Source organism: Enhydra lutris, unplaced genomic scaffold (assembly GCF_002288905.1).
Source record: "Enhydra lutris kenyoni isolate GAN:26980312 unplaced genomic scaffold, ASM228890v2 scaffoldscaffold32, whole genome shotgun sequence".
In the NCBI taxonomy this organism is placed as follows: Eukaryota; Metazoa; Chordata; class Mammalia; order Carnivora; family Mustelidae; genus Enhydra; species Enhydra lutris.
Window position 1 is genome coordinate 11,237,287 of NW_019154116.1, and position 26,793 is coordinate 11,264,079.

General features: G+C 39.6%; 1 protein-coding gene across 1 annotated transcript in view; it reads right to left on the minus strand.

The window, feature by feature from the left end:
- Window positions 1-26,793, minus strand: part of LOC111153413 (dynein heavy chain 5, axonemal) — a 238,313-nt gene that overhangs the window by 85,928 nt on the left and 125,592 nt on the right. Inside the window, exons 51-56 of the mRNA XM_022512429.1 lie at window positions 24,960-25,158; window positions 21,952-22,124; window positions 17,281-17,411; window positions 12,650-12,803; window positions 11,283-11,550; window positions 23-254 (exon numbers count right to left, since the gene is read on the minus strand). Of these exons, the coding sequence (XP_022368137.1) occupies window positions 23-254; window positions 11,283-11,550; window positions 12,650-12,803; window positions 17,281-17,411; window positions 21,952-22,124; window positions 24,960-25,158 (1,157 nt within the window). The remainder of the gene's footprint in view (window positions 1-22; window positions 255-11,282; window positions 11,551-12,649; window positions 12,804-17,280; window positions 17,412-21,951; window positions 22,125-24,959; window positions 25,159-26,793) is intronic.

Genomic DNA, 26,793 nt, shown 5'->3' on the forward strand with positions numbered 1-26,793 from the left:
TGTATCTGACCTTCACACTTACCTATTGGCCAGAGTCTGCACTTCCACACGCTTTTCTCTGTATGTGCACTTATATCCCTGAATAAAGGAGAGGTATGACTTGGGAGTCACGTGAGTAGAGCGTCGGAATCTCTGGAAATAGTCAACACACTTCTCAGCTACACCATCTTGGAAGGAGCCCATGCACTGGACCACTTCCTTCTTGGTTTCCGAACCGCAGTCAATGTCATAGGAGGACAGGAAGTGTTCGGACACTAGAAAGAATAACGATGGCAGCGTGTGAAATATGAACGTGAATCACCATTTTAAGAGTTAACTAATTATGTTTGAAAGATTTAGACATTTCTCAGGACTGTAGACCATTTTAGTAGCTGCAGCTAGGTAGGTATCTGTTGACATTTTTGGCCCCAGGCCTACGACTTCAACAATTTTATTTTCCCTTTCATATACAAAACTATCACAGCACTCAAGCCTGTCATCAGTCTTTGTTTTCTGGTACTTATGCAAAGAAGTCTCTTCTCCCTCACTGTGGGTTCTGCCCAGTAGCCAGACTATTCTATACTGTTCTATACAGAAGGGCCAAGGGGTACAAATAACTCAGAAATCAGTGCCCACTGGGTACTCATATTTAACAAACCCATTTATTTTTAAATGCAGAACCTGTCATACCCTTAATTCCCCCAGGCCGTGACTGCATTTGGTATGTGGAATATTTGTCACTAAATATTTATATGCCTGGGCCATCTTGTTCTCAAAAGTGGCAGCTAGCCACTTGTAGTCAATTCTAATTTACAGTGCCCTTTAAAATTGTTTGGGTAAAAACCTCCTGTTGGAGACCTTTATCTTCCCAACAGCACCAATCATGGGACCAATTCTAAGGCAGCATTTCCTATTATAGGAATAGGCCGTAAAGTCAGAGCTCATCAATCACCACATACACATCAGCATCTGCTGCCCTCTCACCCCATGGATGGGCCATGACGTGAGACTCTAGTATGAAGCTTGGTCTCAAGCCTAAAGAACTGACAAAACTTACGCATGACACAGTTAAGAATTATCATAACCATCTTTACAGAGCTTGGAAAAATTTGCCTATGGATTTGCTTGAAAAGTACTTAGAGTAGTAAATAATGTACATAAGGGTTGCAGATAGAAAGATGACCAATAAAAAGGGAAGGAAAGAGAAGGAATCAAGTAAACCTATCAGGTGAGAGTTGGTGAAGATATAAAAAATGATCAGTAATCGCTCGCTAAATTAATTTATTAATGCAGTCATCATGGAGCAGTATTTACATCTATGTAAATAATGGGTACCCTCTACCAGCTTGGTTATAAACATAGTTTACCATATAAGGCAATAAATCAAGACTCAGAAGTCATATTTTCTCATGAGTTAAGCAGCCTCTACAAAGAATATTTTAAATTCCAGGAGGTTTAAGTCTAGGCACTGGAAACATCGGAACAATCCTTGCTTATGATGACGTTTTTGTAGGTATTCAGTCCAACAGCTACAATATTCACCATGTACTACACATGATACTAAGTGCTTTACTTGGCATTATGCTGTATCCTCAGCGAAGTTCCCACTTCTTGAAATCCCCCTTGTATTTACCATGTCATGATTTTTTTTCCTTTTTATATGAACAGAGGATAGCATGAATGGTGACTTATTTCTTTATATAGCAAGTATTCTTTTTATTTCTCTAAAAAGTCAAAGAGAATAAAAATAGGGTGGATTCAAAGTATATTTTTCCAAAGACCCCAATCTCTGTTGCAAGAAATGTTATGAAAAGAATCAGATTTCAGACTTTCAGACTTTCATTTAGAGTGGCCCACACTTGCTAAGACTCAAGCAAGAGGCCTTGGAAAACCGTTCCAAGGTCATCATCATTATCCAACCACCAAAGCAGCAACGCCAGTTTTCGGGGCCCACTTTCAGACTGATGCTTGAGGTTGGTGTGGGTTATATTTGGTCATATATGTTCCTATCACCTGATGGGAATGAAGTAGCGTATGAGTGGGATAGAGAAGAGAATGCTGGGCTCCATCACTGAATTTTGGTGTCCTCGGATTTCTACTTCATTTAGATTAGAAGAACTAAAGTCACAAAGTGAAAAAGGCACATTGGTTGCCTTTCCAGTAGCCATCCTCTCTCTTTGCTACTAAAAGAATCTCTCTTTTGCTCAGGGTAACAATCTGCCCAACTAAAATCCTTCGATTCCCCGGACTCTCTTATAAGTAGGGGTGACTCAGTTCAGGCCAATGACATGCAGACAAAAGTTCTTGAGGAAGAACGTTGTCCTGAAATAAAAGGTGAACTTCACGAGGCATTGACAAACATGATGCTCGGGGGTGCGGCAGCCACCTTGTGCCTGTAAGAGTAAGAGCCACATCCCGAGGATGACAGCGAGGTGGAAGGAGTAAGAGTCCCCCAAAGGCACCATCCTAGACTGCACAGCTCTGCACTCTCTTGGTCGCAGGAAAAAGGGGGAGGCAAAAAAAAAAAAAAGGACTTGTTTGAGCAATGACTTCTCTGGTTTTCTCTTACAGCCAAACACATCTTAACCGATACAGTCAGAGGGTAAGCAAGTCTAATCTTGGCAAATCCTAAATCACAGAACCGTATCAGTTAATCCTTGCAACATCCCTAAGTGATGAATTTTAATATGTACCTCTTGTAGATAAGAATAATGAGGCTTAGAGAAGTTTGCTTGCAGATGGCAGATGTGCGATTCTAACCCAAGGGTGGTGGACTCCAAAGTCCATGTCACCTTGATGCAGAAATTCAAAGAGAAATTTAAAGAGAACCAAACTATGTAGTCTAAGGAAACATGTTTAGTTGCAGCCAATTAAAAGTTCAAAAACGTGTATTGACTACTGTGCTTCATAAATAAAATGTGCTAATTTTTCTGGGAAACCACGGGTACTATTGTGGTTGGTGTTACTTTTTGAGGGGTATATTAGGTGTCCTTGCCTCTTTGACGCTCTCACGCTTGTGGCCAGCAGGGGCAGAAGCAGGGGAGGCTAACTCATAAGACCAAAATCTTGTATATTATTTATCAAGTAATAATCTTCAAAGAGGGCCATTTTATTTCCATAATTTAAATGGCCTACCTTGAAAAAAGTATGCCATATAAGTGTTATTGATTTTGCTTGAGACTTCAAGTGAAGATGGCCTATTTTCATAACAATGGACAGGTTTAAAATGTAATCTAGAAGAACATTAAAAATCGTCTTTTACCTTAGAGAAATCTAAATGAAGTTCATGGATTTAGTAGTAACATTAGAATCACAGAATATCATTAAGAAATACAGGACTATCATCTTAACAATGCTGGAATTAAAAGACAAAACCTAATAAAAAATGAAATACAAAAGGAGAATCAAAAGGCCTCAGCTGATAGAAACCTCTGCCCTTCAGTTCCCCCCAGAAAAAAAAAAAAATTAAAATGTAATACAACACTACGAATTGATGCCAATATCCTCAAACAAGCCTCTGAAAGAGGAGAAACTGCTTTATATCAAAAATTCAAAATTAGGGATGCTGGGGTGGCTCAGGTCATGATCCCAAGGTCCTAGGATCGAGACCCACGTCAGGCTCCTTGCTCAGCAGGGAGCCTGCTTCTCTGTCTGCCTGCTCTCCCCTTGCTTGTGCTCTCTCCGACAAATAAATAAAATCTTAAAAAAAAAGAAATTCAAAATTAAAAAGAAACTGAACAAATAATGTACCAAGAAGAAATGCAAAAAGAATCGATGGAACTCAGGAAATAAAAAGTAAAAGACAAAATCAGCTTAGAAATGAAGACTAAAATATGGGGCACCTGGGTGGCTCGGTGGGTTAAGCCCCTGCCTTCGGCTCAGGTCATGATCTCAGGGTCCTGGGATCGAGCCCCATATCCAGTTCTCTGCTTCCTGCCGCCCCCTGCCTGCCTCTCTGCCTACTTGTGATTTCTTTGTCAAATAAATAAATAAAATCTTAAAAAAAAAAAAAAAAGAAATGAGGACTAAAATAAAAGTAACCAAGGAAGGGACAAAGAAGGGGGATGGAAAAGAAATACAAGACAGGACAACCAGAATGAAGATAAGACACTTAGAAATAATTAATTCAAAACAACTCCATATATAGCTTTAAAAAGGGGGGGGGTTGCCAAAATGGAGATTATTAAGTGGTGGAAAAGACATGATTTTATAACATTAAACAAAGCGTATTTATCTTTAAATGCTTCATCAAGAGACTTAGTTTAAATTCACATATATAAAAACCTTACATTTTTTTTCCAACAGCACTTTAGTTACTAAATACTACAAAATCTAGGATTAACTTTCTGAGCATCTTTTTTTTTTTTAAGATTTTATTTATTTGAGAGAGAGAGAGAGCGTAAGTGAGGGGACATGGGGACGAGGCAGAGGCAGAGTGAGAAGCAGACTCCCTGCTTAGCAGGAAGCCCAGTTGCCTGGGATCATGATCTGAGCCAAAGGCAGACTCTTAACCAACTGAGCCACCCAGAAACCCCCTTAGCATCTTTAAATGAAAAAAATACTCTATATAATAACAACCATTCAAACAAGAAATTAAGAAAACAATCTAGTTTAGAATTGCATCAAAAAGAATAAAATACATAGGAATAAACTCCACCAAAGAAGATGAAAGACCTGTACACTAGAACTATAAAATACTCATGAAAGAGATTAAACACAAACATATGGAAAGATATCACATATTTAGAATTATAATTTTTTAAATATCCATACTATCCAAAACAATCTACAGATTCAGTACAATCCCTATCAAAATTCCAATGACATTTTTCACAGAAATATAGAAAACAATCCTAAAATTCATATGGAACAACAGAAAACCCCAAATAGCCAAAGCAATTTTGAGCAAGAACAAAGCTGGAGGCATCACATTTCCTGACTTCAAAATATCTTACAAGGTTCTACTAATCAAAACAGTATGATATTGGCATTAAAAATAGACCTATAGACAAATGGAATGGAAGAAAGTCCAGAAATAAACCCATATATATGTGGGCAACTGATTTATAAACAGGCTGCCAGGAATACATACAATGCGGAAAGGACAGTCTCTTTGATAAATGGTGCTGGGGGCGCCTGGGTGGCTCAGTGGGTTAAAGCCTCTGCCTTCAGCTCAGGTCATGATCTCAGGATCCTGGGATCCAGCCCCACATCGCCGCATAGGGCTTTCTGTTCAGCAGGGAGTCTGTTTCCTCCTCTCTCTCTGCCTGCCTCTCTGCCTACCTGTGATCTCTCTGTAAAATAAATAAATAAAATCTTTAAAAAAAAAAATAAATAAATGGTGCTAGGGGCACCTGGGTATCTATAGACAAAAGAATGAAATTGGGCTCTTGTCCAACACCATATATAAAAGTCAACTCAAAAATCAGTTAATGACCTAAACATAAAACCTGAAGCCATAAAACTCCTAGAAAAAAACACAATGGGTAAACACTCCCTGACATCGATCTTGGCAATGACTTTTGGATAGAACACCAAAGCACGGGTAACAGAAACAAAAACAAATGGGACTACATCAAACTAAAAAATCTTCTGCATGGCAAAGGAAACAATTAACAAACGAATAAGTAACTTAGGGAACGAGAGAAAATATTTGCAAACCATACCTCTGATAAAGGGTTAATATGCAAAATAAAGAACTCCTACAACTCAATAACAAAAAACAGGTAACCTGATTAAAATGGGCGAAGGAACTGAGAAGAGATTTTTCTGGAGAAGACATACAAATGGCCACCAGGTATGAAAAAGTGCTTAACATCAATAATTACCAGCGAGCTGCAACTCAAAATTACAGTGAGATATCATCTCACACCAGTCAGGATGAATGTTATCAAAACAAATAAAAAACCCAAAAGATAAGTGTCGGCAAGGGTGTGGGGAAAAGGGAACCCAGGTGCAATATTAGTGGGAATGCAAGCTGGTAAAGCCGCATGGAAAACAATGTGGACCTTCCTCAAAAACTTAAAAATAGAGGGACGCCTGGGTGGTGCAGCTGGTTAAGCATCCGACTTGGTTTTGGCTCCGGTCGTGATCTCAGGGTCCTGAGACTGAGCCCTACATCGGCTCCTCTCTCAGCTTAGAGTCTGCTTGAGTTTCTCTCTCCCTTCCCTCTGCTCCTCCCCACCCTCTCTCAAATAAATAAATAAATCTTAAAAAAAAAAAAATATGTGGGGCCCCAGGTGACTCAGTCAGTTAAGCATCCAACTCCTGATTTGGGCTCAGGTCATGATCTCACAGTTGTGGGATCAAGCCCTGTGTGGGGCTCTGTGCTCAGCATGGAGTCTGCTCGAAATTCTCCCTCCCTCTCCCTCTGTCTCTGCCCCACTCCCTGCTCCCATGCATGTTCACACACTCTCTCTCTCTCCCCCTTCCCTGCTCCAAACAACTAAATAAAATCTAAAAAAAAATTTTTTAATTAAAAAATAAAATAAAAAATAGAATTACCATAGGATCCAACAATCTCACCTCCATGCACATATCCAAAGGAAATAATATCACTATCTCAAACAGATGTCTGCACTCTCCCGTTCACTGCAACATTATTTACAGTTGCCAAGATGTAGGAACAACCTAAATGTTTGTTGATATACAATTGGATATATATGCAATGGAATATTATTTGGCTTTAAAAAAAAGAAGGAAATCCTGCCATTTGCAACAACAAGGATGAACCTGGAAGGCATTATGCAAAGTGAAGTAAGCAAATACTACAGAAGGGTAGGCAGAAGGGCAATAGAAGGGCAGAAGGGCAAATACTACACGATACCACTTATAGGAGAAATCTGAAATTGTCAGACTCATAGAAACAGAAAGTAGACCTCTGACTGCCACGGGTAAGGGGAGGAGGTACCACTCCCCTCTCCTCCCAGTCAAAAAGTCAAATAATGTTTCAAATAATGTTTCAAACAATGTTTCAGTTAAACGAAATGAGTAAGTTCTAGAGGTCTTGTGTAAAGCAAGATGTCTACAGCTAACAATACTGTTTGTAAACTTAAAATTAGCTATAAGAGATCTTAGGCTGTGTTCTTATCACAAAATAATAACAATAATAATTGAAGAAATCAGGAGGAAACTTTTGGAGGTGATGGATATGTTTATGGCATAGATTACGACAAGCGCCCCATGGGTACACACTTACTTCAAAACTCATCAAGTTGTGTATTTTAATTATGTATACTATTTTGTATATCATTCATACCCCAAGAAGCTGGTTTAAAAACAAAACTAAAATCTATCTTAAATTATAAATTAATTAATATTACTAATTTTAGAAATTTATAATAATTTAGTACTTGTATGGGAAATATTCAGTAGAATCTAAATATAATAACAAACAAAATTGTATATTTCCTTTACTAATATGGCTGAATATAATAATTTAATTTAGAATCAGCATCCTGAAGACAACTTAAATAAGGTTGGTTCTAGAAACCTTGTTACTAATTTTCTAAAAAGAATAAATAACACTTAAATCCCTGAGTATATTAAGTATTTCCAATACCCACAGATGGTATTCTTTCAAAATAACATTAGCCAGGTTCCAGGTTAATGTTAGGTGTATAGATATATAGATTTTATATTTCTTGCATAAAGGAGCTATGTTTCATATCTTATAATTATTTCACCCACTACTGTAACTAGCACAGTAAACATTTATCAGACTAGACTGGAGATGTAACCACAAAAGATTAAAGGTTATCAAAGGTTTAAGAACATTTCAAAACACAGATGCATGATATAAAATACTATAGATACAGGAGGTCCATGAAGAGGCCAGTGGGGGGGAACCAAATATTCCTAAGGAAACAAAGAAAGAGTGAAGGATGTGATGAGTTCTGATTAAGCTTTGGAATGTAGATAAACAAAGGAGATGGAAGAGAATATTCTCGATCTAAGTGGGCTAATGTGTGGAGGATAAGGATGATTTAAGCGCATTCAGGGTCACCTGGGCAGCTCAGTCAGGTAAGAACCCAACTCTTGATTTTAGCTCAGGTCAGGTCATGATCTCAGGGTTGTGAGATCCAGCCCTGGTTAGGCTCTGCAGTGGGTGTGGAGTCTGCTTAACATTCTCTCTCTCTCCCCCTCTGCCCCTCCCCACTGTGTGCTCCCTCTCTCTCTCTCTAAAAGAAAGAAAGAAAGAAAGAAAGAAAGAAAGAAAGAAAGAAAGAAAGAAAGGGAAGGAAGGAAGGAAGGAAGTGAGGGAGGAAGGGAAGGAGGGAAGAAGGGATGGAGGGCAGGTTCAGAGCACAAACAAAAGAGGTATGTCTGGGGGGAAAAGAGAGGGAGGGTTTACGTTTGGTTAGAGAAGACTGGAAGTAAGTCATGGCCGTACTATAGAAGGACAACGAATTTCAACAGACTGACTCATTCATTCAACACTACGACCATCAGACACTGGTAGCGGCCATGATTGTGAATAAAAAATAGGTAGTCCCTGACCTCATGGACCTTTTAGTTGAGCCAGACAAATCAGCATTAATCAAATACTTACACAACTAAGTATATAAACAGCAAACTGTGGTTAGTCCCAGAAGGAAGAGCACAGAGTGCTAGAAAGTGTTAACATGGAAACAGGCTCTGTAGGAAGAGAGGGAAACGGGATGGCTCCCCTGAGGAAGGGATATTTGACTGAGCCAGGATCATCCAAACAAAGGGAGGAGGGTCCCAGTCAGATGGAGGAGGAGGACGTCACATGGGAAGAAAAAGCAGCCTGTTCAAGGATCAGGAAGAACAGAGCAGGGGAAAAAAGTCAACCTCAAGGGAAGCTGGGGGAGGCGGGCCAGGCCACTCTTTTCAGCCTTAAGGCCAGGCTAGAGACCATGGCCTTTTTCCCAGGAGCAAGGGATGGTCATAGAAGTAGAAAGCAGTGTGGTTGGGTTTGTGTTTTCATCACTCTTCTGTCAGCAATGTGAGCTGGATGGCAGACAGCTGAAACTGGAAGAGAGGTCATCAGAAAGCTATTGAGGTTTTCCAGGTGAGTAACAAGGACAGCTTGGCCTAGGAAGTCTGCCTGCGAGAGGGAAAGCGCTAGAGACAATCCCCCAATATTTAAAAGATAGGGTCGATGAGACTTGGAGATCAAGCAGACTTGAGAGCTGGAGGAGGCCCAGATGTTCAAGACAAAGCTCTGATTGTGTAGTTTCGTGGATGATGTCGGGATCCTGGGCGAAGGACCAGAGGAGAGGAAGTTCGGTGTCAGGCACTTGGAGTAATAGTCTGTGAACCCCCCCGAGAATGTGTCAAGCAGGACCAGCCAAGTGCACAGATTTCATGCCAAAAGACAGGCCAGACTGGAGAGAAAAGCTGATGGGGCCTATCACCCAGGAGGCTGAAGATGAGCTCGCCTGGGAAGAAGACTGGAGTGAAGAAAGGAGTCTCCCTTGCCCTCCCTGTGCCTAGTTCCAGAAATAGCCTGGAGCTCAATAAATACAATCTCAATAAACAAACAGGGAGAGGCAGGACACTTGCTAGGAGACAAGGACATAGAAATCAAAGTCTCCCTGACCTCCATGTAATCCTGGCTTGGGTTGATACAATGAAATTTTATTTTATTTTATTTTATCTTATTTTTTACAATGAAATTTTAAAGAAAGGGGCAGATTTGTGAGAAATTAATGAAGGGAAGATCAATAAGGTCTTTGTCTTGTAATAGAAGAGATGATTGAAATAGAGACCTCACAGAAAGGGCTCTGTAGTAAATTAAATCATCTTAATTATGGTGTATTACAATGTTTGTCACCTGAAATTGTTATTTTATTGTTTGTAATAATGCCTTACATGATACTCCACAAAGTACTTCTATACTAATTATCATCGTTCACAGTTAATTTTAATATAGCTCTGAAATTCTGTCATTTTGTGCTCTCCATTTATATCCTATTTCAAAGAATTTTTAAGTTTTACCGTTAGTTGTATTCACATTTTAATAGGACTTAAAATTATAAGTCACTGGCCTTTTCTCAAACTTCATAAGACAAAAGAGAAAACTATAGATGTATATTTCAAATATGTTTAAATATTCTGTGTTTAAAAGCCACAGATTGGAAGACCATGATTATCAATAGCAGTATGTAGAGAAGAGAATGTCTCCAGAGGCTAAGAATAGATCCATATACATAATAGACCCGGGTTCTGGCCCCAGTATTGATCCTTATGGCTTCTTACATCTCTGACAATCTCCTCAGCTTCACTGTCCCCAATGTCTCCATCTACCAAAGGCAAGAGATGGGCTAATCAGTTGTTCTCATGGTGGGTTCCATGGACCTGGAGAGCCAGATGTGGATATAGCACAGATGTGGGCTGAAGGGGCAGGCTCCAGAACTCTTCCTCACCTCCACTTTTCCTTGTTTTATCTATTAGGGCCACTGTTAGGTTTTACTGAGAAATGGGGCTCTAATTATTATTAAAATATAATGAGACAAAAAGTTTGAAAACCACTGCCACAAACCAGGGCGCCCTGAGGGTCTGATATAATTGGTCAGGGGAGACTCCTAAACATCCCTACTATCTAAAATACCCACAAGTAACTTCTCACCGAAAGCTGAAAACCATAAACTTAATGATCTCTAACATCTCCTCTACCACATCTGTGTTCAATTTCATTTAGAGTGAGAGAGACATTCGTGTTCCGCAGGACGGATGATCATGGACAGAACTGGAAGCAGTCAAGGACCCAAGTCACAGAACAGTCTAACATCCCCTTTCAAGGACAGACGCCAGCAAGAGCATTGCCGGGTAAGGTGTTCTTCTTTGAGGTCCAGCCCTGCAGCCACAAGAACAAAATGTCCAAGAGACAATCGGCTTTAACTACCCTGAGGTTGACCAACCCACTCTGGAAAGAACACAAATTCTATCAAAGTAGTTAAAACTTTAGTGCCTTCTTGGGACATCCTGGAACACGTCTGAGTATCCAACTGAGACAAAGCTTGCCGCCATCCCTGAAAAGACTACAGTCACTGGAAATTAACTCAAGGGAGTAGGAGATTGAAGACCAGTGTCTGAAAAAACAAAACAAAACAAAAAAACAGTGTCTGATAACCACACTCTGGGAAAAATTAGCTACCTCATTTTTGCACCTTTGGTAAAAGAGCACCATCTTTCAAAAGTCCTCAAATATTGGACAAAGTGAATGTGAGCTCAGTCCAGATAATAGCATAGAAAGTAAATTCACACACACACACACACACACACACACACACACACAGTTAACCAAAAACTCTAACAAAAGTTTCCACCACACTAACCAGCAACTAAGGCATCCTTAGGCCACAGGCTGAACCAGTCAATAGTGCATCCTGAAATAAGGGCAGGGAACTTCAACGCTCGGTTTCGAAATTTCTCCCCCACGGGTGAAAAGCAGAGCACAATGTGAAGGTTCTGTCGGACCCGACTCATGAAGTAGTCATGCAGGTTCTCGTTGGTAGGAGGGCACCTGGGGTATTCCTTTTTCATGACGGATAGGAGATCGCTATGAATTTCATCAATTTCATCACGAGCAAATAGGTTGGAGACCTTCAAAAGAAATGTAGACATTCAAGTTCAGGACAGACAAATGAAAAGAGATCAAAATACATAGCTTAGTACATATGATAGCTTTCCTCTATTTATGTTCTTAAACTCACCTTTAGAAAATTAACCAAAGTCTTCATGATACAAACAAATGGAAAGGTATTCCACACTCATAGGTTAAAAGAATTAATACTGTTAAAATGTCCATCCTTCCCAAAGTGGTGTATAGATTCAATGCAATCCCTATCAAAATACCAATAGTATTTTTCGCAGAACTAGAACAGATTATCCTAAAATTTGTATGGAAGCACAAAAGACCCCCAAATAACCAAAGCAATCTTGAAAAAGAAGAATAAAGCTGGAGATATCACAATCCCGTATTTTAAGATTTACTACAGAGCTATAATAATCAAAACAGTATGGTGCTGACACAAAAACAGACCTACAGATCAATGGAACAGAATAGAGGGCACAGAGATAAACCCACACTTACATGTTCAATTAATCTATGACAGAGGAATCGAGAATATATAATGGGGAAAGACCATCTCTTTAATAAATGGTGCTGAAAAAACTGAACAGCTACATGCAAAAGAATGAAAGTGGACCACTATCTCATACCATACACAAAAATAAACTAAAAATGGATTAGAGACCTAAATGTAAGGTCTGAAACCATAAAACTCCTAGAAGAAACATGACAGTAATTTCTCTATCATCAGCCATGGGAACATTTTTTTCTAGACGTGTCTGTCTTCTCAGGCAAGGGAAACAAAAGCAAAAATAAACTCCATGGACTACAACAAAATAACAAGCTTTTGCAAATCCTTTTTTAAAAAAGACTAACCAAAGTACTCAAGATAAGATACCCCATATTTTAAATACACAAATGATACACAAATGATTCTATCATTTTCATGGCTTTTTAAAGGGGTAAAAGGACATATCAAAAATCCAATCAGCCATTTTACTCTCTAAACCCCAACAGAAAAAGCAATTCTTCCTACTATTGATTTCCTAAACCCTAATAATGGAAGGAAATAGCTCTAAAGTTGGAGATAATCTGAAGAGTCAAAATGCATGAAGGTTAATGAGCTCCTACCTCACCCGATGATAAAACGTTGTTCATGTATTCCAAAAACGACTCATCTTTAATCTCATTGTCTGTAAAGACGAAAGTGATTCCTTTGCCTTGCTGCCCCGCCGTTCTGTACAAAATCTTCAAGTCTTCCACCAGATTCGATGTGCCGTACGATCTAAAGAGATATCGTCATTGTGTCACCGGCTGAACTGTTCTGATGGGAGGAAAGATCCTTACAACAGCGCTTTATGCCATTTGGTTAATCAAAAGAAATACGGATGTTGTTTCATCAGATTAAGAATTTTATGGTATGTGAATGTTACTCGTCCATCATGCTTCCTTACAAAGATGAAACTGATTTTTAAAAAATTTCTTTCATTTTCTAATAGCTATTCCTTTGGGAGTAATAGAGGTACATCTTGGTAAAATCTTGAGTACTTCACCATTCACAAAAGTTAAGAGCTATTTTTTCCATAGAGGCATGCCTGACACACAACATTATCTTAGTTTCAGGTACACAACATAGTATTTCCGTACTTGTATATATTGCAAAATGACCACAAATAAGTCTGGCTAACAACAAGTCAAGTAACTTTATATTTACCTGCAAATATGAAACTGGCTTTTAACTCCATTTCATTAACCGTTATAATTTTTACATGCAAAATAAAAATCTAGAGTGAAAAGTCAACCTGAAACCAAAATATCATTTTTACCACAACTAAATGTCATCCGAATGGGTATGTTTCATTTTGAAAATATTCGTTGGTAAGGCTAACACAAGAGTCAAATTGAAATGCTTATTATGTACCTGTCTGCAGCTGGTATTTTTTTTTTAAGATTTTTTCCTTAATTTGTCAGAGAGAGAGAGAGCACACGCAGACAGAGCGCCAAGCAGAGGAGGCAGAAGCAGAGCAAGGGGCCCAATGCGAGACTCGATCCCAGGAGTTGGGATCATGAACTGATCTGAAGGCAGATGCTTACCCAACTGAGCCACCCGGGTGTCCCTGCAACTGGTATTTTAGAAGATACCTCATAAATTAATCTAAATTAAATTATATCAGGCCTTAATTATATAGGCTGAGGAAGATGCTCTAATTCAAATGGTATGCTCTTGGGGCACCTGGCTGGCTCAGTCGGAAGAGCATATGACTCTAGATTTCAGGGCTGTAAGTTCGAGCCCCACGCTAGGCATAGAGGTTACTTAAAAATAAAACCTTTTAGGGTGCCTGGGTGGCTCAGTGGGTTAAAGCCTCTGTCTTGGGCTGTGGTCATGATCCCTGGGTCCTGGGATTGAGTCCCATATCGGGGTCTCTGCTCAGTAAGGAGCCTGTTTCTTTCTCTCTCTCTCTCTGCCTACTTGTGATCTCTCTCTCTGCCAAATAAATAAATAAAATCTTTTAAAAAAAATAAATAAGATAAAATCTTTTTAAAAAGTAAAATAAAATAAAATATTTTTAAAAAAATGGTGGCCTCTCATCCCCCAAAACAATTTCATTGCATCTTTGAGTTCCCTGTAAGAATTTTCTGAGCAATCAGTCTACTGTAATATAACAGCTGGAAACATGAAATATCTCACTCTAAATCTTCTTTCACCATCAAAAGCAATCCTTTAGTGGAAATCAGCCTGCAGTACTGAAATATTAGAGAGGTCCCAAAACAGAGTAGCTCATTACCACCGAAAGTAAAAATAAAGATATTCCAATCCTGGAGATTCAGACTTACTGAAACATTATTTGAATTTTCTGTCATTAAATAAACTCAGAGTTCAGAGCACAAGAGCAAATGGCCTTCTGATTTTTTTTAAAGCTACTAACTATTTAACTCTATACTCTGTGCTTTTCGATCATCTAAAACCTAAATCCTAGAACCAGAAAACCCTCACAGTGCATCAATATTTTAAGAAAATATCTGCAGGGGCACCTGGGTAGTTCAGTGGGTTAAGCCTCTGCCTTCGGCTCAGGTCATGATCCCAGGGTCCTGGGATCGAGCCCCGCATAGGGCTCTCTGCTCAGCTGGGAGCCCGCTTCCCCTCGTCTCTCTCTCTGCCTGCCACTCGGCCTACTTGTGATCTCTTTCTCTGTCAAATAAATAAATAAAATTTTTAAAAAGAAAAAAATATCTGCAGGGGGTGCCTGGGTGGCTCAGTGGGTTAAGCCTCTGCTTTCGGCTCAGGTCATGATCCCAGGGTCCTGGGATCGAGCCCCACGTCGGGCTCTCTGCTCAGCAGGGAGCCTGCTTCCTCCTCTCTCTCTGCCTGCCTCTCTGCCTACTTGTGATCTCTCTCTGTCAAATAAATAAATAAAATCTTAAAAAAAAAAAAGAAAGAAAGAAAATATCTACAGAAGTGCAATCTGAGAGATTAGAAAAGAATTTCAAAGATGCAGCCCCCCATTAGAGAGAGAGAAAGGAAAAGACCTCACCTCAGCTCTTCCTGACTTGGGAAAACTTTCAACCCAGTCCCTGGATCAAGGGCCCACTGCCTCAAATAATGGCCTCAGCCCTCTAACTTATGGCTGTGCTTCCCAAATGGGAGGTTCTTGCTTCCTGATTCTTGGCCACATAGCGATTCGCGGGCTTGGGCAGTAAGATGGTCTCTTGAAGGTGTGAGAAGGCAAAGGAGTTGGCTGTCCTCTTCATCAGTAATGGTGGTGACTATGACCCTTATGACATGCGGAGAAACTAACTGATCACTGAGAGAGGAGCCATAAGGCATTTTTCCTGAGGCAGTATGGTACGGTGAAGGTCAAGCCAGACCGGAAACCAGAAATACTGTGGTCAATTCCCAGGCAGATGTGGGATTTCAGATAAGTGATAGCCTCTGAGTCTCAGCTGTAAGATAGGCTAATATTATTATATGCCTTGCTAACTGACAAAGTTCCTTCGAAGACCAAACTAGCCTATGCATATAAATGTGCTTTGAAAACTGTAATATAAATATTAGGAACAAAAATGTCAGAGTCCAGTCTGTTTCCTGCACGGGTTTTCTTTTACCTAACTCAACTGCTATCCACAAACTCGTAGAATTATACACAAGGCAATGAGAATTATGTCTCTCTGTCCTAGTACTTGAAAAACAAAGAGCAACCTTTCGGATTTATTCTCCAAGCAGAAGCCTATAATTCTGACCAAATGAAAAGTGTGACAACCCAGACAACGGGATCTTAAATGTGGCATTAATAGTTACCAATTGTCCTAGCAGGTATCTACGGGCCTCCATCAGGAACAGACAGAGGGATGCTTTGCCTGACTGGGCCAAGCCAAAGCTCTACAGCACAGCCAAGAGGCAAGACTTCCTGCTCCCACCCACAAGTTAACCTCTAATAATTCTCAGCCCAACTAAACATTCCAAACTGGCTTCTTGCCTCTCAGCTTGATTAATCCTGAAATTCTGTTCAGCCCCTCTGGGTCACCTGCGTATCTCTCCATGCTGAGAGAGATTCACTTCCTAGTTTTACCCACACTATACACTTAGGACCAAGGACGCCCGCCTCCCAGGGTTTCCTACTTTGATGAGTTGTGCGCATCAGTCAGCTAGCTTCCCAAGCCAGAACTAGGAGGGACCAAGTTCCAAAATTCAACTTCCCAGTGATCCTGAGTCTGTCCTTTTTCCTCCATTCTCACTGCTTCCACTCTTGACCCATCATCTCTTGCCTTGATCCCTGAGACAGCCTTATAACTCTTTCCATTTAGCTCCTTCCATCCGTATTCTGTACATACAAACCCGCAGGCCCTTCCTATCAGTAATTCATTAATGGTTCCCTGTTGCTTTAGGATAAAGTCCCTATTCCTTATCATGCCTTCAATGGCCTCCATTTCTATCCCTTTCCCACTTGCTATCTCATGCCGCACACCCCGCCATATTTAACTTCTTCCAGGGCCTCAATGTGAACTTCACGTGGGCTGACTCTTTTGCCAGGGACACTCTGCACCTCACCTCTTCTCTGAGATAATTCCTATTCATACTTGGGTCTCAGTTTAAATATCTTTTCCTCCAGGAAGCCTTTTCTGACCATCCCTCAGACTAAGTTAGGAGTCCCTCCCCCATGTTACAGCAGGAGCTGGTTGGTCTTCATTTATCCTCTTCCAGTAGACAGCACCTATGTATGACACCTTCCTGAATGAACTGCTCCGCTGCCTGACCCCCTTGACTATTTAGAAGCTCTGCGATGACACGAGCCAGGTTTACCTTGGTCACCATGAACTCCCCAGCACCTAGCCAGTGCCTGACACATGGCTGGTGTCCAATAACTATTTCTAAATATATGACTGAGTGAATCAGTATAAATTTTCCATCTACTTTTCTAGTTTATTAACATTCTTGAAATCTGAAGTAACATTTAGTAGGGATAAATTCCTTCTGAAATACACCACAAGGAACACACATAATATTCATGTCATGCATAACATAAAAACAAGAAGACATCTACTCATTACAATGACAGAGGTTGAAATACTTCAAAAGCAAATCATCAATGTGAAAATTTCATAATCTATAATAAAAGTTGAAAGGAGATGATGATAAGTCAACATTTAGGAAGGAAAGTGATTGATTCCTCATGTATAAGAAAAATGCATTCTTTAGTTCAAGTGGCCTCTGAAAACCTGCCATCAAAATCCATTTCAGGTTAATTGGAGTGTAAGCACGTTACCTTGTCAGAGTGATCTGGAAGGAAGTATAGCCAGCAATGAACGAAGCCAACCTCGTCAGGCTCTGCTTCCCTGATCCACCCACTCCGACCAGGAGGGCATTTCCCCGGGGCGTGCCAATGACACGTGAGATCTAGAATGTGCAATAGAAAAGGGACATATCATTGTTCAATGTGCAAATATTCCACTTTTTTCCTATATAAGCATTTGGGAAGACATAAGTGTCGCAGGATGGGCATGGAGAGATACACTCGCTGGACGAAGGAGGCTATTTCTGAAAGAGAATGCTGTTTGAAGAGGGTGTGTTTTGGGGGTGCCTTTGGGAAACTAGAGGAGACCAGTACTGAAAAGTCAACCCAAGCTATCCCTATGGCCTGTTCTGGGCTTTATTTTATTTTATTTTATTTTTTATTTTTTTTTTTAAAGATTTTATTTATTTATTTGACAGAGAGATCACAAGCAGGCAGAGAGGCAGAGAGAGAGGAGGAAGCAGGCTCCCCTAGAGAGCAGAGAGCCCGATGCGGGGCTCGATCCCAGGACTCTGAGATCGTGACCTGAGCTGAAGGCAGCGGCTTAACCCACTGAGCCACCCAGGCGCCCCCTGTTCTGGGTTTTAAAGGAGAGAAATAAAGAGGACGTGGAGGTTTCCTTTTAGTCTCCCAACCTAATGCAGTGGGACAGGAAAGAGACTGAAATTTCAAGGCAATGTGTATTCTTGGAATACAGAACACACGATTGATGAGAATATCCTCAACATTTGAAAAATGGTGGAGAGCTCAAATTGAAGGGAAGAAAATTCCCAAAGTATAGCATAGGTGATGGAGTTTTTTAAAAGAAGAGGAAGAGGAACAGGAAGAAAACAGGCATAAACACCATCCCATTATTTGGCACAGACAGTGAGACCTAAGGAATTGCCCAAGAAGTGAATATGGGTGGGCGAGTCAGTAGCCCCAGACTAGCTCAAGTTCCCCTCATGGCAGAAGTCCATGTTTCTTTCGCTTTATTGTTATTGATGAACTGCTTCTACCACCTAGCTTCTAACGCCCACCCAGAGAAGATTCAGTATAGGATTATCCTTGATGCTTGCTTCTCCATACTCCATACATGATAACTATTTCTCTTCCCCTCCTAGCTGCAGTGTGAACCTGGGGAATTACCGTGATACCCCCTTGTCCGCAAACTGTTGACAGAGTGTGAGACAGGGCTGAGAAAGTCACTTCTCTGCAGCTGGTGGAAACTCCCTGGGGTAACCCGGGCTCTGTATTCTGCCAGTGGATTGCTAAACATCCTTTCTCAGAATACATCTCCTATTTTCTTCTTATTGAGGTTTAATAACATGTTGGGACTACGCTTGTCTTTTAGATTATTTCCCCCAGCTTAGTGTGAGCATGGGAAATGGAGACCATTTTCTTGTCTCTGCTGTGGACCTGAGAGCCTGTGGACTAGGTGGGGGATGCCCCCATGGCATTCCTATTCAGCATGCCCTTGTGATTCTCTGTAAAGTTGTTGCAGGCAGGGTAGGAACGGTACTGGCAAGAATGATTTTGCCAATATCTGTTCATATTATTTCCCTGGTATTCCTTCAAAAGGCACAGATATGGCAGCTAAGGAGCTATCGAAAACCACATGAGAATCTTCTGTGTCTTTCCTTAATTAACATTTTTCAAAATATAAAGTTTTTGTCATAACCATTTCCTTTCAGTGGTGGTGGTGAATATGGTAAGGGTTTAAATAATTGTTGTTAATTAATTAGGTATTGGGAACCTTCACCCCACATCTTTTCCTGAAACTAGAACTAGGTCTTATATTAAAATTTTCCGTTCCCAGTCTCTAGCACAGAGTAAATGCTTAAACCCTCTACAACAAATGAACATAAATGTGAACAAACAAGTAGAAGGGTGTAAAAGAGACTCAAATCTCATAATCTAATTACAAACTAAAATTAAATGAGAAAACACAATTGAGTAAAACCTTTAAATGGGACTTTTTCGTCTTACTCTATACAGATTGTGAGACAGAAATATTCTTCAATTCTTTTAGCAAATATTTTAAAAATTAATACTGCCCATCCTGCCCCACAGGTGCTCACATGCTAGCGGAGGAGAGAGACCTATTAAGAGAAATGTGAGGATGCACAGTCCACAGTGAATGTGGAAACAGGTAAGAATGGTAGTGAAGGAAATAGTGCTGCTGGGTAGAGGCAAGTCTTGGGTGTGGAGCTGGAGAGTGATCTGGATCTTGGAATAACTTGAAATCAAGAAGGGGACATGCCAGGTAGGAGCTGAGCTACATTTTAGAAAGAAACGATGGGCTACAGAAAGTCTCAGAATCAGCAAAAGGGCTGAGGTGTCCCCATAGAAACGGAACTCCAGTACGAGGTACAGAAATATCAGGAGACGAGGCAGCAAAGGGTGCTTTAGGGCCACACCAGGGGTGGGGTTAAATTCCAAACCAATCTATCTAGTATCTCAAGTGTGCCTATTCTCCATCTTGTGAATACTGAGGTGAATAAATTGGGTGCCCATGCTCACAGAGCTTATTGCCCAGTAAGGAAGACAAACACACACAGTGACAAATTTCACACGAGTCAGCGCATGGGTGAAGTGCTCTGGAAACAGGATGTGCTTCATCAGGGATAGCCGATTTTTCCGGATTACATGCTAAGCAGAGTACAAGCCACTGGCCAGAGTGCTACACAGGGGCTATACCATGAAAAGCCACATGCACCATGGTTTGAATCTTTACCAAAGACGCAAAAGAGCTACCACAGAGGTACTCTCTGTTTTGAAAGAAAATCTTTATTCTAATGAGAAAAGGAACCAAGAAATATGTCTGGTCTCATATCACACCCTGTATTGCTGCAGTTTTCATCTTAATTCTGTCTCTTGGCTTCTGTCATGTCTTATGACTAAGTCACACATTTCAAGGTTCACATTCACGCAACACAGTTGGGATGTACTGTCCCAGGAAACAGAAAAATAGAAGAGAGGGTTAGCCTAGGAGACCATGAGGAATGCAATCAATACCTTACTCAAGAACTCCAGTCACGAATTCCTCACCTGATTCCAGAGCAGACACAAGAGGCTAAGAGGGAAGTTGAGGAAAAGCAGTCAAAGACCCTATGCTAAGACATATGTGCCTCAAATGTCATGTCCCCACGTTGTGAAGAAATGGTCATCACTTCATGGTCTGTTCATGAAACACAGAAACAAGAGAGTTCTAGAGAACTTCCTCAAACATAAGACTAACATAAAGTCTCATCTTTAATCTGAGCAATTACGAAATCCTAGGCCAATCAGATTTGTCTCCAAAAGACATTTGTTATAAAGTTGCCTTTGGTATTATTTCTTTTCTTTCTTCTTCCTCTTAATCATTAAATATGACAGAATCATTATTTATATTTGGAAGAACATTTGTGCTCACAATTCAGTAGAGATGTTTCAGACTCTGAGAATTTAGAATGTCCAAGCTATACGCCCTAGTGGGGGAGACTCAATCTACAACAGTCTTCCTCCCTCCCCCTGACATACTCCAGCTTTCCCCATGCTATTCTACTTTCAGAGTGAGGATCGACTAGATGAACTTTAGCTTCAGTAATTATCAGAGGTGACACTTTGTAAATATGAGATTTTTTCCTAATGGATAAACCCAAGTAATGGAAGACAGCCTCGAGCTACCCTCTTTCTAACTAAAAGGATGTAGCCTGAAAAAGTAACTGACATCAAGAGAGTGAGAGTATCAACAACAGATTTAAAATGGCATCATCCACAGATAAATTAGGTCACATAAGTTATCAAATAAATAACATATTTTACTTCCAACCTTTGAGAGTCAACTATCCTATGAATAGATACTGAAATGTCTCCTGTGACAAAGTAGAAAGGAAAATGTACTTTCCTGGTAGACTTCATTCTAACAGAATTTTCATCCAACTCAAACTCAATCGTTTATGAATTCTTTTTAAATTATCATTCCTAACTGTGGTAAAATATATATAACATAAAATTTACTGTCTTAACTACTAAGTGCATAGTTCAATGGAATTATGGGATTAAGCACATTTACATTGCTGTGTAACCAGCACTACCAACCATCTCCAGAACTCTTTTCATCTTGCAAAAATGAAACTCTGGACCATAAACACTCCCCATTCTCCCTACCTCCAAGCCCCAGGCAATCACCATTCTACTTGCGGTCTCTATGATTTTGACTAGACTAAGTATCTCTAATAAGTGGAATCATAACAGTATTTATCCTTTTGTGACTGGCTTCATTCACTGAGCATAATGTCTTCAAAGTTCACACACTATTTTTTACAGCTCTTTTTTGCATAATGCAAAAAAATAAGTAGACTTTTTGCCTGTGCTTTGAACTCAAGATGTCAACTGCATTCATTCAATATGGTGAAAACACTGAGCCAGAAGCCATATAGCAACACTGGATAAAATTATATCACACATGGAAAGTATCCATGCTCTGATATTCCGGCTGATTTTCAGCCTACAGGTGTGACATGGTGCATTCCGTTTGGAAATGAAATTGGAATATGGCATTGAGTTTATTTGCAAATTGAATATTCTTCCAGGAGATGAAAGAGGAGAGAAAAAAAAAACTCTGGTGGGAAGCCAAGCACCCATCACTTTGGGGAGGGGTTACTGGGTGTGGCCACTGACCTTGACTAAGTGAACCATGGCGTCCTGGAAGAAGACCAAATCCATGCCCATGCCGCGGACGCTTTCATTATACAGCTGCAGGAACATATTCAAACGCTCTTTCAGGTGATCAAAAGATTCAATTCGCTCATAAATTTTGGGCATTTCAGTATCGGCCTCCTCGGACGTTTCACCTAGTTTGGGGCAAAACAATTTGCTTTCTTCAAATCACTGGGCTTTCCTAGTTCCTTCAACCTAAATTAATATACTCATAACTCAACATTTTCACATTCAATGATACCGATTTCATCTGGATGCCATATTATATGTTTTTAGAAAAGAAAAGAGGGACGCCTGTGTGGCTCAGTTGGTTAAGCAGCTGCCTTCGGCTCAGGTCATGATCCCAGCGTCCTGGGATCGAGTCCCACATTGGGCTCCTTGCTCAGCAGGGAGCCTGCTTCTCCCTCTGCCTCTGCCTGCCATTCTGTCTGCCTGTGCTTGCTCTCTCTCCCTCTCTCTCTCTCTGACAAATAAATAAATAAAATCTTTAAAAAAAAAAAAAAAAGAAAAAAAAGAAAAGAAAAGAAAGCAGGGGCACCTAGGTGGCTCAGTCAGTTGAGCGTTTGACTCTTGATTTCGGCTCAGGTCAGGATCTCAAGGTCTGGGACAGAGCCCCAGTGGGCTCCATGCTCAGTGGGAAGTCTGCTTGAGATTCTCTCTCTCACTCTGCCTTCCCCCCACTTGCATGCCCTCCTCCCTCCCTCCCTCTCTCTCTCTCAAATAAATAATTTTTTTAAAAAAAGAAAGAAAGTAAGCAAACAACAGTAAAAGCATTGGATTTCTTGTGATCCTACCTAGTCTTAGTTCTTTACAGTCTAGAAAGGGACAATTTCAAATAATGTTATAATGTTGAATTTAATCCAAATCTATATTTGAATATTGGCATTTCAAGGAAGTTTCCAGAGGTATTCGCTTAATGGTCAGAATGAAGATGGAAAAGGTAGGGATTTCATGTCAAAATCAGCTAAAGAGGTCAAGACTTAAAAGATTTTTCAATAAGAAAAAAAGAAAAAGGTCATTGCATTTACTTAGGAAATTCTTATGAATCAGGAATTTCAGGCTAGTGGTGAAGACAAAAGTGAATTTGGGGAATGGAAGGAGAGGGCTGAGAGAAAACAGAATAGTGATTTCCTAAATAAATATAGTGAATTATGTCACTGGGGTAAGATGTATTAAAATCAATATACGTTTTTTTAAGGTTTTTATTTATTTATTTGACAGAGAGAGACACAGCGAGGAAGGGAACGTAAGCAGGGGGTATGGGAGAGGAAGAACCAGGCTTCCCGCTGAGCAGGGATCCTGATCCAGGGCTCCATCCAAGGACCCTGGGATCATGACTTGAGCTGAAGGCAGCAGCTTAACCCACTGAGCCACCCAGGTGCCCCAAAATCAATATGCTTTCCTAAAACAATTAGAAACACCTAATATACCAGTGTAATGCTCTTCCATCTTTGACTACAAAGCATAATGCCAAAAGAAAAGCTAAACTGGGCATAGAGAAGTTCACCAGCAATTACATTAGTAACAGGAAAAAAAGTGATTCATGAGTTGAATATGCCAATAACAGCTTAGGAATTCGCTGGGTACTAGAAGAGGGAGTGGCTCTTCCAAACCTCGCAGTACATAATTATATTCCACTGACCCTGTCCTGATAAAATAGCATATTAACCTTATTATGACAAAGCAAGAAAACGGATTTAACATAATCATGAAGATTGGCTTATTTGCAAAGCTCTCTCTAATTGAATTTCAATAGTCACTTCAGTGTTTCATAAATATTCAACTCAAGCTTCGAGAAACAAAGTGCTTGGAAGTCAAAAAAGGTTATGTGTTTGCCTCCAATGCAACAGCCCCACAAAAAAGCACTTGTGCTTTGCTCCTCGAAAACCATCATCTAATTATTTAGCCTTCTGAATTAAAGGAAATAAAATACATAAATCCTAATTTTTTATCCTTGTGAATTAGAGGAAATGAGATACATAAATTCTAATTTTAAATGCTCTTACACTTACAGGATTTTTGTATGTGTGTGACCTCGTTTAAAATAAAATGTGTCAGCTTCTTTCTGTAGAAGGATCCCTCCAACTGCACAGCCAGCAGGAATTCTCCTTTTGCAACAGTTGCTCAGAAACTTTTGATAAATCATATACATACTTACCAAACTAGAAAGGCACTGCTGATCATTTTCAACCATATATGCGATATCAATAGCATATATTTAAATATGCCTTTTTAAATATGGAAATTAACTTAAAATTCACCCTCAGTATTAAAAGAGGTAATTAAATGAAAGAAAATAGTCTACTTAAGCTCGGTTATTTCTGAGGGAAAGAAGTAACTGGAGCACTACTTCTTTTCCTAAGAAGAAAAGTAATATACATCTTCATTTTTCATAGAACCATAACCACGGAAGCTTCTGTCCACATGGCCTCTTTCCAATTATAGTCAATGGTCTTCTCAGATATCTGAGGTTTATCTATTTTCAAACAGTCAGGATGACCCGAATAATAATTATCATTATTTTTGCTGCCTTTCATTTGGCAGACTGCCAACCCACTCTCCAGATAACATTTCATTTATTCCCCACAGTGCCCCAGGGTGCATATATTAATATTTGCATTTTCATAAATGAGGAGAATGAGGTTCAAGAAAGTTCAGAGACTCGCCCAGTTACTACGTGGTAGATCCCTTCCTCAAACCTACCACTGTGTGACCTCTCTAAGTCCTGGGCACTTTCTCCTGCCCTGTCTTGTCTCCCAAATCTACCTTAATAGGAAAGACTAATATGCATAAAAATAGTTAACCTCTGAACTCAGTAAGTATCCACTTGGTCTCTATTTACTGAGCGCATACTATGTCCCTGGCTTGTTTCAGTGAAGCTTACTGGACAGAAATTCAACACGCCTAAACTGAACCTTCTGTCTTCAGGTATCCCTTTGGTGAATTTCAAATTCCACTCAATAGTTTACCTGTAGCTTCAGATGCGTCCCTCAAGAAATTCGCAAAATAAGCATCCATTCCACAATCCACCAAGAGTTTTTTCTCTTCACCAAACTCCTCCTCCACCAGACCAGCTAACGCCTTATCAAACCAGGTCACATCTTTGGACACCGTGAAACGATCAGCTATAACACGTTTACACTCGTGCTTCCACAGCTGTAACAGTACCTGTCGAAAGCATAATTAAAATGTGTTACTAGTTTCTATTTGCCACAGTTGAGAATCAAATTGACAGAATTACAGAGCACCATCCTATAATCTAAGACATTATATTTTAAAAACCTGAGGTTAAAACATACTTAACTTCATTTCCTATTGGTCTCATTCAAGCATATCAAATAGAGAGTAATGTCTATTCATTTTCAGTCTTTAAATTAAAATGAAAACATCCTTTGACAAATTACTAAAACCACTCTGATTAACCAACAGGGTAATATTTTATGTGAAAGTCTTAAGTCTGTGATAAACGAGTCTGTTTGGATAAGACACCTATATTCCAGTGGCCAGAGCATAATATAAAATATAGTATATAAACAACTCTCATGTACACAATGGAAATATTACAAAGGTATATTTACTTAACACAATGTGAAGGAAATTTGTGGCAAAAATCTGGATTATCTGAACAATGCAATCACCTACTCTCCATAATCCAAGCTTCAAAGTTAACTGGAAGTTGAGGAAATTAATTGCTCTACCCACCCCTTTGTGTGGCAAGCTCATTAGAGTTGAAAGACTGGTGGAAATTCCTTAACTTGCTAGCACTCTGAAAGTTAGGAGGTTTTTTAAACCTTTCAATTACTAATGATAAAGTGTTATTTGGTTACCAAAATATAAAAGGAACTTAGTAAAATATATTCAATGATTGCTGGAACTATTTATGGTAATTTAAAGTAAGCATCAAAAATGGCTACTCAAGAAAATAATATTTGGGACATGCATTCTGTATTACCATTAATTTGTTAATAAATTTGAGGGGAAAAAATCAAGATAAAATGTTCCCTGCTGGTAAAATGACTCTCTGTTCTCTGTAACAAGGAGTGTGAGTTTTTCCTGGTATGTCTTGTCTTGGAGTCAGCCACTGTCGTTACCTACTTTGTGAGCATCTGGGGCAAAGCTGGGGTTTTTTTATAGTCACTACTTGGTATGCCTAGTGACAGTCTGGTGGATATCTCAACTCTCCCTGTGTGTTTATGCGGACAAAGCCCTAAAACCTACTTGTTTAACCACTTCCTCCATTCCATGAAAAGCTATTAGAGAAGCCAACGTTACCTATGCCTGAGCACACCGGCCAAGCTTTGGGGGAAAAAAAATACTGGATTTTTCCGTAAGTTTTCTAGTTTGAAGAGAATTCTTTTAATGCTAGGAACTTTTATATTCAAGTGTGTGTATAAATGCTCATTTTTCAGCCAAATGAACTTTCTAGTTTTCTGCCTCTTTTCAATTATACCAAGAGACATAATTCTTTTAGTGCATCTAGTTACTTAGAAAGAAAAGATTGAGGATGATGAACAATAAAATGGTCTCTTCAACTTTGAATGTTTATAAAGATAGCTACTTTTTTAAAGTTAAAAATGTCGAGTTTAAACTATGAAGACTATTACATAATAAAATCAATAGTGGTTCTTTCTGTTATTTAGTATAAGGAGAATAGCTTATAATGGGAAAATAAGATCAATTGCTTCTTTTATTCCATTCATTAGAAAATAACTGTGTATGCTATTTCCTTAAACATAAATTAATTTAATGGAATTTTTTAAAGAAATTCTGACATACTTTTCCCTTATTTATATCAGTTGAAAA